This window comes from Palaemon carinicauda, chromosome 40 (genome assembly GCF_036898095.1).
Source record: "Palaemon carinicauda isolate YSFRI2023 chromosome 40, ASM3689809v2, whole genome shotgun sequence".
In the NCBI taxonomy this organism is placed as follows: Eukaryota; Metazoa; Arthropoda; class Malacostraca; order Decapoda; family Palaemonidae; genus Palaemon; species Palaemon carinicauda.
Window position 1 is genome coordinate 2,793,908 of NC_090764.1, and position 12,977 is coordinate 2,806,884.

The 12,977-nt window shown below is 42.6% G+C and overlaps 1 protein-coding gene across 1 annotated transcript in view; it reads right to left on the bottom strand.

Annotated features, from left to right (window-relative positions):
• Positions 1 to 12,977, bottom strand: part of LOC137631518 (trichohyalin-like) — a 91,335-nt gene that overhangs the window by 51,830 nt on the left and 26,528 nt on the right. Inside the window, exons 4-6 of the mRNA XM_068363268.1 lie at positions 7,746 to 7,904; positions 6,863 to 7,174; positions 4,554 to 4,702 (exon numbers count right to left, since the gene is read on the bottom strand). Of these exons, the coding sequence (XP_068219369.1) occupies positions 4,554 to 4,702; positions 6,863 to 7,174; positions 7,746 to 7,904 (620 nt within the window). The remainder of the gene's footprint in view (positions 1 to 4,553; positions 4,703 to 6,862; positions 7,175 to 7,745; positions 7,905 to 12,977) is intronic.

Sequence of the window (12,977 nt, forward strand, 5' to 3'; positions counted from 1 at the left end):
TCCTGTTTCAAGGCTTGTCTCTTGTCTTCCTCTCTGTACCTGGGAGAGAGATCGATGGGAGACGTTGCTAGAGGGGGTTTCCGTACAAACGGGATCTTGTACCCCTCTCTGAGCAACTTCACAGATTGTGCATCTGCGCCTCTCTTTTCCCAGGTCTGCCAGAAGTTCTTGAGTCTGGCTCCCACTGCTGTCTGAAGAAGCTGGCAGTCAGACTCTGCCCTTAAAGGACTTGGTTCCTTTCTTCTTTCCTCGTTTCCCTTTGGCACGAGCACCTCCTCTGCTGGAGGCTCTGCCACGAAAGGGCGGAATAAAACGGGACGCTGGAGTGTCCATCCTTGGTCTAGCTGACAAGGTAGGCAAAGGGGTGGCTTTGCGAGCTGAGGACGCAACAAGATCGTGAGTATCCTTCTGTATCAAAGAAGCGGCAATTTCCTTAATCAGGTCTTCTGGAAAAAGGCACTTGGAAAGAGGAGCAAACAGAAGTTCGGATCTCTGGCATGGTGTAACTCCAGCTGAAAGGAATGAGCATAGGTTTTCACGCTTCTTAAGGACTCCGGACACAAATGATGCAGCAAGCTCATTAGACCCATCACGTACGGCCTTGTCCATGCAGGACATAATGAGCAAGGAAGTCTCCTTCTCTGTCAGAGAGATCTTTCTGCTTAGAGCTCCTAGACACCAGTCTAAGAAGTTAAAAACTTCGAAGGCTCTAAAGATACCTTTCAAAAGGTGGTCCAGGTCCGAAGATGACCAACATATCTTTGAGCGTCTCATGGCAAGGCGGCGGGGAGAGTCTACAAGACTTGAGAAGTCGCCCTGGGCAGAGGCAGGAACTCCCAAGCCGAGAACTTCTCCCGTGGCATACCAGACGCTCGATCTAGAAGAGAGTCTAGCAGGGGGAAACGTAAAAGCTGTCTTCCCTAAACTCTTCTTGGACTGCAGCCATTCTCCTATCACCCGCAAAGCTCTCTTGGACGAGCGTGCGAGGACGAGTCTAGTAAAGGCAGGAGTGGTTGACGGCATGCCGAACACAAACTCTGACGGAGGAGAACGCGGAGCCACAGAAACAAACTGGTCCGGAAACATCTCTTTGAAAAGGGCCAAAACTTTCCTAAAGTCCAAAGAGGGTTGCGTAGACTTAGGCTCGTCCAGTTCTGAATGCGGTTCATCTACGTGTGCAGCAACATCATCATCAGAAAGTCCCTCATCCGATAACTGATGAGGGAACGGCAACGGAGTGGGTAACGGCTGGTTAGCCGAGTCCGGTCGCACGGGTGCATGCGTGACTGAGCCGGACGCAACGTCATGGAACTGCTGCCCAGTCTGTGAGCTGGCAACAACCATAGCCGCGCGGGGACGCACAGCGTCTACTCCAGACTGTCTGGACTGATGTGGGTGAGCAGTGGCAACCACACTGGGTTGCGGAGGTTGAAGCACCGCGTCAAAACAAAACAACTCTGACGGTTGTTGAACCTCACGAACGTCAACGGAGACCTCCGTGCGTCGCTGAACGTCAACATGCGGCTGGCAGATCACACTGGAACGCATGGGTGGCGGAACTCTCTCAACTGGTGTGCGTGAGAAGGTTACCTCAGCGTCCACAGGACGCACAACCGATCGTGTGGGCGGTTGTAGGCAAGGAGCTGCACTAGCTGGTGCGGCAGCAACCTTCTCCGCACGAAAGTCCTGCATAAGAGACGTTAGTTTAGACTGCATGTCTTGCAGTAGAGACCACTTAGGGTCTACAGGAGCAGGTGCGGCGACAGACGGTGTAACTGTCTGAAGCGGTACCGCTTTGCCTCTTTTAGGCGGTGAGCAGTCATCGGATGACGGTAGAGAGTCCGAACTGACCCAGTGGCTACAACTGGGCCGTTGGACTTGTGCGGAAGGGACCGACTTGCGCTTTAACGGTCGTGAGACCTTGGTCCAGGGTTTCTTGCGAGAAACACCTTCCGAAGACGAGGTATAAATGGGCTCTCTCGTCTTAGTTAGGCAGGGGCGATCTTGGGTAGATACGCCCGATACCACGGAGGGAACGTCTGTTCGCTGATTAAAGCCTCTCGAACCCATTTGTCGTACGACATTGCTTCTCCCTTGGACTTGGGAGCTTGCAAGAGGTCCCGGACTAGGAGGACGACAGGCACGAACAGACGAACCCTCAAGCGCAACACTATCCACAACACTATCACTCGACACTTTATCACTTCCCACTGCACTTTTGCACTTCAGCTCCTTCACATCCGCCATGAGCTGATTACGGTCACTAGCAAGGGACTCAACTCTCTCACCCAGAGCTTGGATGGCACGCATCATATCAGCCATCGAAGGTTCCTGAGTGCCAGGAGGGGGATTAGGAGCAACCACTACAGGGGAAGGAATAGGTTGTGGGGCATGAGGAGAGGAAATATCAATAGAACGAGAGGAACTTCTCCTAACTCTATCTCTCTCTAGCCTACGTGTATACTTTTGGAATTTGATAAAATCGAATTCCGAAAGCCCAACGCACTCCTCACACCGATCTTCCAATTGACAGGTTTTATCCCGACAATTGGAACAAACAGTGTGAGGGTCGATAGAAGCCTTCGGAAGACGCCTTGAACAGTCCCTAGCATTGCACTTCCTAAATTTTGGGACTTGTGAAGGGTCAGCCATTTTGAATTGGTCAAAGGGGAATTCAAAAAACTATCAAAAAGTCATCAACAAAGAATCCGTTATCAAAAAGAGTTCAAGGATTTGTGTGAAGAGAAACCCTGCACAGCGAAAGCTCAAAACTAGAATAATGTACTTCACCAATTAGTTGTGAAAAAACTCCAGTTTAGCAACAGCGAGTAAGTACGTCTTGTCGATAGCACGACAGAGAGAAAATTGAGTCTTTGTTTACATTGAGTACTGGGTATCTGGACGACAGATGGCGCTGTTGGGCACACCCGCAACCTGTGTAGCGATCGCTGGCGAGTTTTTACCTTAGAGTTGTCTGTCGGGCAACAGAGTTGCAGCTATTATAATCACCGGCTAAGTTAAATATTGAAAAAACGTTAACAGAGGACTGAAAAAACACAAGTAAGCTAGAGGGGCACTCAATAGAGCGCAGCTTATTTCTCGACCTTTTGCTTGACCGTGACCTTGACCTTTCAAAATTTAATCATTTCCAGCTTTTTACATAACAGTTAATCCCTGCAAGTTTCATTCCTCTGCGATTAAAATTGTGGTCAGGAAGCTGTTCACAAACAAACAGGGAGTAAAATATAACCTACTTCCAACTTTGTTGGTGGAGGTAAAAAATGCTCTTGGAGACTACAAACAAAATGGTACAGTACGATCAGGAAAATGATCTTGTAGTTGTTGTGGGGAAATGTTTGAAGTGAACTCTACTGCACTCTAAAAGTAACAGATGATGCAAAAAGAGATCTTCAGAGATGCAAAGCAATTCGGTTACTTTAAAGACACACTGGACAAAGAAGCAGGAATTGAGAGGGCTCTAAGAGTGTTGCTGGAATAATGATAAAACAGATAGATATAACAAGATGACTCATATACAAATATTTCAATAATAGAGTAAAGATGTATGAAGGATACAAGGCCTGTACTACTCTCTGGATCAGACACATGGCCACTGACAAGGGATATGAAGGGGATTTTGAAGAGGTGTGACTTTAGAATGCTTAGATTCTAACTAGAGTACTGTGGGAAGACTAAATTACAAGTGATGAATTCATGGAAATGTGCTTAACTAAGAGTTTGATAAAAGACCGAAAGTTAAAAGATTTGTTGTTTGAATGTGTGATGAAAAGATATGAGGTAAAGTTCATCAGGGAGGAAAAAAATAAGGAATTGGGTGCAAAAAGATCTGTGGGATAGTCCAAGAAATCATAGATAAAGGGCTTAGATTTAACATGAGTTAACAAAGACTGAGTACAGGACAGAAAAGAATGGAGAGAACAATCAAATTTTAACAATTAAGTGATGAGCTGATGTAGAAACATTTATAATGATGGCTATGGTGAGGTTTATAGTAAAGCAACACACAAAACAAGAGAGAGGGTCTATCATGCATAGACAGTCCTTAGCCACTTTATGTTTTCTGCCTTCAAGATTTAGGAAACTTGGGAGCTGAGGAAACTGACCCAGAAAGAGGGTTCTATACCATTAATCTGTTATACACAACTACCTGAAGTATACTCCCAAAAACAATGCCAAAACATAGACCATTAGACAACATATCCAAGTATGTCACGAGCAATCTACGTGTTAATCATCACAGACATTTTTGTATGTAAGCAAAGTCTTGCTGGACAAATTTTGCTAATAAAGTCTGGGATTTTCCCCATAATTAATTGTTAAGCATATGACAGTTCATTATATATTAACTGCATAAATAGAGCAGCATAGAGGTATAGAAAGAGAACATCAACAGACAGACCATTACTAAAACTTACAAAGAACTTTGCAAGGTATAACTAACAAACTCTGCCTGTTTTTCAGATTGCTTATGTTCTACACCAAATCAGTAATTAAGAAAAAATTGTGCAACAAAGAACCATTCTCAAACTCACCTTTCAGCCTCCCGTTTCATTTCCTCAAGCTCCAATTTCTTACGAATTTTCTCTTCCTGTTCCCTCTCAGCTGCCTGCAATTTCTCCCTTTCTGCTTGACGCTTTCTAATGGAATACTCGGACAGATGTTTTGTTCGGTCAAAGTCCACCTGTTGAATATTAGGATATAAAACAAAATACAAAACAGTGCATTGTTAATTGGAAATTACAAATATCCTGATTACTGCTACTTTTCTACGTAAATTTTACATCATACCATAAGGAAACTGTTTCACATCACAGGTTATTTCAATAATTTAGTTCCCTTTACTATTAAAGGCTATTGGATGAATCAATAAAGAGTAGCAATCCCTCTATATCATTTACTCCTTTAACCACATTTAAAATAAGGAATTATGACTAGCCTTTTCTCAGTGAAAATTTACTCTCATCCACATCAATAAAAACATTCAGCTATTTGGGAAAATTTAAAATTTTTGCCAGAAAGGATCAAGCGAGTTCTATTCTTTGTGAGTAGACCCCTTCAACAGAATTAAACGAGTCCTATTTTTCTATGAGTAGACGTCTTCGAAACATGCTTACGCCGACTTCCATGACTTCCACTAGTTCTGCTGAACTTTGGTGACATGGAATGGAATATGGGACTTGGGATTTGATTTGATTATAAAATTTAGGACAAAATCCAGACACTTTGACTGGTGAGGCCAGTAAGTCTCTACACAAAGTACCGGAACCCAAAGGCTCATTTAGTACTCAAGTTAATTTGTAATGAATTGGTGTGAAAAATGGAGAATATTAAAAAGAGTAAAATGATTAATAATTCTTAAGTAGTAGAGCAAATCCATAGAAGATATAGGTGAAATTACTCACTAGAAAATAGTAAGAATATACTGTAATAAGTAATGAAAACTAAAATAGCCAATGCATTCAAATCATATCATAAAACTGAATGCTTTGCAGGTAACCCACGACATCAGTAGGACTCCTTTAAGGACCTACTGGGTCTCAAATACTTTAGTTAGAAAGTTGTAGCTTTTGCCAAGATATATTGCAGTGAGAGGAAAAGCACGAGTACAGAAATTAGTGCTCTTCACGGCAACACAAGGAATCCACGAGTTAAACGAGCATTACCAATGCTTAGCCGGGAGTATAGAATTTCTCTTCCAAGTTTCAGGTGCTATACAAACGGTCATTCAAAGTTTGGTTTAATTTTCTTAATAATTTCTTATGCTGGCCAACATTAGGAAAGACCAAAATGCTTGCCCCTTGTTTTTAAAATAATATTAAAAACTCATTCATATATCTGTATGAAAAATTATGGAAAAATATGATCATGTCTCTTGTTATTACTATTACTTAATTAGAGAATAACTAGTTTATGAGCAGCTGCACTGTATACTAAAAACAAACTCTACAAGAATTAATTTCAAAATAATTTATCACCAATAAAACTTAGGGAATAATTCACCAGAAAAAAATGGCAAAAAATCTAAGCGCCGAAATGAGCAAGTAAGTGTGATAGCTGGTTGAACACGATTCCTGCTCAACAATGCCTCCACAAACCTTGAAATGCTAATAAACTTTATTACGAAAAAGACTTTATCTCTGGAACTCGTACCACTGACAGTGAGTACAATCATTACCATAGCCATACATGTAGTTTGTAAATCATATCAAAACAACCCTTGATTATATGGTTCATTAGTTAATCATTATGAAGATGATGATCTTAAAGATATCAAATAGTCACTGACGAAAACTGATACACTATCTATCACTTGGTAATAGTTGTTGCCTCTTTATACAAATCTTTAATGGGTTCCTAACTTCTCTTTATGAGAATGTCTGTATGTTGAACATGTTGAAATGATTCTCTCTTCATAGTTTTTACATGACAGATTTATTTTAACTTTGCTACTGACCATAAGATATTTTAAATGTTTTTATTACTGATTTTAATAGCTTATTTAATTCCCTATTTCCTTTCCTCACATGCCAATTTAACCCTGTTGGAGCCCTTAGGCTTCCTGTTGAAATGATTCTCTCATCATTGTTTTTACATGACAGATTTATTTTAACTTCGCTACTGACCATAGGATATTTTAAATGTTTTTATTACTGATTTTAATAGCTTATTTAATTCTCTATTTCCTTTCCTCACAGGGAAATTTTCCCTGTTGGAGCCCTTAGGCTTCCTGCTTTTCCAACTAGAGCAGTAGCTTAGCTAATAATAATAATACAAAAATTTGAAAATTTCTCACAAGCCGATGTTACATTATGGAAAAATTAAATATTCCTGAGAAACTTACCTTAATAGAAGCACTATAAGCTTTATCATTTTCTAGAAATGCTAATTTTTTCCCTTGTAATGCATGCATGCATTTTGCAAATCCTATGTACTCTTTGAATTGTACATAAGCTTCAAAAATTAAATCCTGGCCATAACTGAAAGTTTTGATTCCGTTGATAGAAGACGACATCTTCTTGCGATACGGATCGCATATTGGTATGTCGACCACGCGTACTTCCCCGAACGATGCCATTACTTTGCTCAGGACGTAGCTACTTGGTTCGTTCCTATTGTCACCGCCTACGTGAGTAAACCATCGACAGGGAAGATCCTGCGGGGCAGAGTTACAACAAATATAAAAGTTCAAACTTGCAGTGAATGTTATCATGTTCAACAGGCTGACATAAGTCTTTTTTATAGTTTATATAAGAAAGATCTATTCTGATGTTACTGTTCTTGAAATATTTTATCTTAATTGTTCATTACTTCTCTTATAGTTTAATTCTTTATTGCCTTTCTTCACAGGAATGATTTTCCATGTTGGAACTCATGGGCTTATTGTATCCTCCTTTTCCAAATAGAGTTTTGTAGCTTACCTAGTAACCTTTTCACTCCCAAAGGACATACCGGTACGTTCTTACAAAACACTGTTATTTACATGTTTTTGCATATTTTTGATAACTTTATGAGAAACTTTAGGCATTTTCCAAAAGAATGAGACCAACCTGACCTCTCTATGACAAAAAGTAAGGCTGTTCGAGCAATTTAAAAATAATATATAGCAAAATGTGCTCGAAATTTAACCTTACCTTGGGGGTAAAAGGGGTAATAATAATATCAAAATATATCTAAAACAAACTAACCTGACCACCACATCATCAACGAAAGTCATCATACAGTACCTGAAAATGAACGGTATCTGGCCGTTCACCCGGTTTCATTTCATTCATGTGCTTGGCATCCCTGAAGAACGAATCCCAATCGTGCCTCGATGGAAACGGAATCTTAGCTTCCGTCGCCCTAATCTTCAAGAGCTCCGAAAAGCCGCTCAGTTTAATTCCCTGAAATTAATGGTATCATTATTAGCAGTGGGTCATGACTGCGGTGATGATAGTCGTAGTTGAGGTGATGTGGATGAAGAAATATTAATACGATCTATATAGAGCAGATAATAAAGTCTGCAACATGCTCACCACTCCAAACTCTGTGTCTTGATAATGCCAAATGGAGATTTTCTTATTAAAATAGGTTTTAGTTCTTAAAGCTGATACAACACACAGAAATTTCAATTATGGAAAAAGGCGATTCTGTTTCCAAAAATGATGAAAAGATGAATCAAAGTAATAAAATTTATGAGCAAACCATAAATAATCAATAAGTGAAACTTCCTGTAACCGCTAACAAAATGAGATCATTAACTGAAATTGATATCAAAGACAAGAAAAGTGAACACGGTACTCGATTGTTGAAGACAACTGGACTCCTAGCTCAGAAGGATGGTGAGGTTATAGACACTGCAAGAAACTATCGAGCTTGAGCGGGGTCTCGAATACCCATCCAACAGATTGTCAGGAAAGGACGTTTCCAATAGGCTACAAGTAAGTACATGCCATAAGCAGTAGCTGATACCAAGACTTATAAACTTATGGGAATAATGGTTGTAATAATGTTGGAATACTAATATCCCATGCATGAAAACGAAAATACTTGCATAAATCTTACAATATTATTAGGTAATATCAAAATACACTATACTCAAAGTACAGAAGATCCCAAACTTAAAAACTAAATAAGTTCCAAAAAGATTTTTGCAAGTCAAATTTTTTTAAATTTTGGCCTAGGGTAAGCCTATCCTGAATCCCAAAGGCTAGGATTTCCAGCTAAAAAACTCAACAAATAGTTGGGTTTCATATGAAATAGATATCAGGTTATTACAAATACCAATTTGATTACTGTATTAAATGATATAATACTGTTTTATTACAGTATTTCTTTATATTATCTTTGTCATTATCAGTTTGATTTGCATTTATATCTCCAAATGTTTCTAACCCTATTTTCAGGCAATATCAAAATATGACAAATTCGGAGATAATTTGTATTTTTCCTAACCATACAAACCTTAGCTTCCGTTGGGTTTACTTTCGGCGTAGCTGAAATGACGAGCCAATAGTTTTTAACGAGGGTTAACTACCCCCACGCTAGTTAGCGGGGGGTAGGGGAAGGGGTAGCTTGCTACCCCCCCGCCAACACACCGGTGATTTGCTTCACTTCACTTAGAGGTAGGACTTGACTTGGGGGACAGGGCTGGCGGGCAAATATGTGTAAATAGCTAAGGTTTGTATGGTTAGGAGAAATATAAATTATCTCCGAATTTTTCATTTGTTCCGTAACCGAAATACAAACCACGCTATTTACATAGGGTGACTTAACCCTTAGGTAGGGGGGAAAGTCCCAGGCTTACTGGCTTTGGCTTTTGCCCGGGGACTCAGAATCCGAGTGAGTAGCACTCGAGAAAAGGAGTACCTGCACCTCGCAAATTCCTTGCTCCGCAAGGAACGTGCGGCCTACATAAGCTTGTGTGTGAAGGAATGAAGTGTGGCTCGTCCTAGGAAGTTGACCTGAAATCCTTTAGATGGAATTCTAGGCTAGGACGTTCCCAATACCACCTTGTCAGGGTATGGGGGACGCGACAGTATTATATTAACACTAGGAACACAGGGGAGCATGGTTTACCTGCAGTGTTTTGAGGTCAGCTATGCAGAGAACCCAGGATGCTGCTTTCCCCAAGAGAGGGGAGGATGAAGAAAAGAATAAGGGCCAGACATACTTTTTCATTCATGCAGTCTAAAACCGGGTAACAATGCCCTCAACCTTCTGCTACCTGTCCATTAAGGAGCCTGAGGTTAGACCAGCTGTTGTGCAACCACCACAGGGCCGATAGAGAAAGTATCGAGACTCCTGAGGGTCAGTCCTGCAGGTAGTGGGCTGTGAAGGTCGTTTGACGCTTCCAGACCCAAGCTTGTGGAACCTGCGTCACAGAGAAGTTCCTTTTGAATGCTAAGGACGTTGCGATGCCTCTGACATCGTGTGCTCTAGGGCGACGTGACGGAGGAGGGTCTGGATTCAGGGCATGATGGATGACCCTTCGAATCCAAGCTGAGACGGTATTCTTGGTGACCCTCCTCTTCGTCCTTCCTGTGCTCACAAACAGGGCTTGCAGGCGAGGACGAACTGCAGCTGTTCTTTTAAGATAACGCCTCAGACTCTTTACTGGGCATAGTAGGAGACGGTCTGGGTCATTTGTTACAGAACGAAGACTCGAAATCCTGAAGGAGTCGAACCGTGGGTCGGGAACTCCAGGATTTTGAGTCTTAGCTACAAACTCAGGGAAGAACCTGAACGTTACCTCCCCCCATCCCTTTGAATGGGCGACGTCGTGCGAGAGACCATGAAGTTCACTGACACGCTTGGCTGAAGCCAGGGCGAGCAGGAACACCGTTTTCCAAGTCAGGTGACGATCAGAAGCCTGGCGTAATGGTTACAACGGGGGTCTCTGAGCCCCGAGAACCCGAACCACGTTCCGTGGAGGTGGTCTCACTTCCGACTGAGGGCTGGTAAGTTCGTAGCTTCGTGTGAGCAAAGAAAGTTCCAGCGAGGAAGAAATGTCTATTCATTTCAGCCTGAAGCCCAGGCTTAAGGGTGAGCGATAGCCTTTTACCGCCGAGACCGAAAGGCGCATTTCCTCCCGCAAATAAACAAGAAACTCCGCTATTGCTGGAATATTGGCATCAAGGGGAGAGATACCCCTCCCATGAAACCAACCACAGAAGACTCCACTTCACCTGGTAGACCCCTGCAGATGACTTTCGCAGGTGTCGAGACATACTCTCCGCAACTTGTTGCGAAAAGCCTCTCTCTGTGAGGAGATGCTGGATAGTCTCCAGGCGTGAAGTCGAAGCGATGCTATGGCTTTGTGGAAGATGTTGCAGTGTGGTTGCTTGAGTAGCTCGTGTCGTGGGGGAAGTTCTCTCGGGAGTTCCGTCAGGAGCTGCAGAAGGTCCGGGAACCACTCTGCATGATGCCATAGCGGAGCTATCAATGTCATTGACAGGTTGACCGATAGTCTGGTCTTGTTGAGCACCCTTCTCATCAGACAGAATGGTGGGAAGGCGTAGATGTCGATGTTGTCCCACCGGTGTTGGAAGGCATCTTGCCAGAGTGACTTGGGGTCCGGGACTGGGGAGCAGTACAGCGGCAGCTTGAAGTTCAAGGCTGTCGCGAACAGGTCCACTGTCGGGGAACCCCACAAAGTCAGGACTTTTTTGGCTACTAGAGAATCCAAAGACCACTCGGTACTCACTGTCTGCGATTCTCTGCTCAGACTGTCGGCGAGCACATTCCTTTTGCCCGAAATGAAGTGGGCTGATAGTGGAATCGAGTGGACTTCGGTCCATCTCAGTATCTCTACTGCAAGATGGGATAGCTGTTGTGAAAAGGTACCTCCCTGCTTGTTGATATAAGCCACTACTGTGGTGTTGTCGCTCATCACCACCACGGAGTGACCCGCCAGGATCTGTTGGAACTGTTGAAGAGCCAGATATACGGCCTTCATTTCCAGCAGATTGATGTGGAGGTACTTTTCTGATTCTGACCATAGGCCTGAGATCCTTTGGTTCAGAACGTGGGCCCCCCACCCTTCTTTTGACGCGTCCGAGAACAGCATCAAATCCGGTGGGAGGACGAGAAGATCCACTCCCTTTCAAAGGTTTTCGTCGGTCAACCACCACTGCAGGTCCGTCCGTTCCGCAGGCCCCATAGGGACCAGAACGTCCGGGGAATCGTTGCCTTGATTCCACCGGGACTTGAGCTGCCATTGCAGGGATCTCATCCTGAGGCGGACGTTTGGAACTAGACGGGCCAAGGAAGACAGGTGACCTAAGAGACGTAACCAAGATTGGGCTGGAAGCTCTTCTCATCCGAGGAAAGGATCTGCAACCCTCCTCAGCCTTGCTATCCTGTCGTCTGATGGAAAGGCTTTGTGGAGATTGGTGTCCAATATCATGCCTAGATATACCAGTCGTTGAGATGGAAGCAGAGAAGACTTCTTGAGATTTACCATGATCCCTAGATCTTGGTAAAGTCCCAGAAGCTTGTCTCGGTGTCGAAGAAGGGTCGACTCGAGTCTGCCAGGATCAGCCGGTCGTCCAGATAGCGAAGGAGACGGATGCCGATCCTGTGTGCCCACGAAGATATCAGGGTGAACACTCTGGTAAACACCAGTGGTGCTGTGGAGAGACCGAAACACACCACCTTGAACTGGTAGATCTTGTTGTCTAGGCTGAATCTCAAATACTTCCTGGAAGACGGATGGATTGGGATCTGGAAGTACGCGTCCTTCAGATCCAGTGTACAGTGAACCCTCGTTTATCGCGGTAGATAGGTTCCAGACGCGGGCGCGATAGGTGAAAATCCGCGAAGTATTGACACCATATTTACCTATTTATTTAACATGTATATTTGGACTTTTAAAACCTTCCCTTGTACGTAGTACTGTTAACAAACTACCCTTTAATGTACAGAACACTTAATGCATGTACTACAGTACCCTAAACTAAAACAGGCACAAATATTAAAGGCGATTTTATATCATGCGTTTCCTAAACACCTAAAAAGTACGATAAAAAATGGCAACCAATGTTTTGTTTACGTTTATCTCTGATCATAATGAAGAAACAAACTCATTTAGTGTACTGTACACATATATGTATAGGTTAGTTTTTGCATCGATTATACTGTATTGATGTATACAGTATGTTGATTTTGTTATTACCAATGTTTTACTTAATTTTCCTTAGGACTTCCAAATGAAATGTTTTTCTTTATGACGCCACCTGAAACGACAGCGTCATAAAGTACGCTCAGTAAACAACCACGCTCAGAACAAAGAAGGCATTTAACGCGCATGATGAAAGTGATAAATAATGATATTTACAGTAAAAGCATTTACAAAATATGTTATTACAAATATTATTTACCGTATCTATATAAAATCATACAGTACATACTGTACGTAGCAAAGCAGGAAAACAATTTACGAGAGAGAGAGAGAGAGAGAGAGAGAGAGAGAGAGA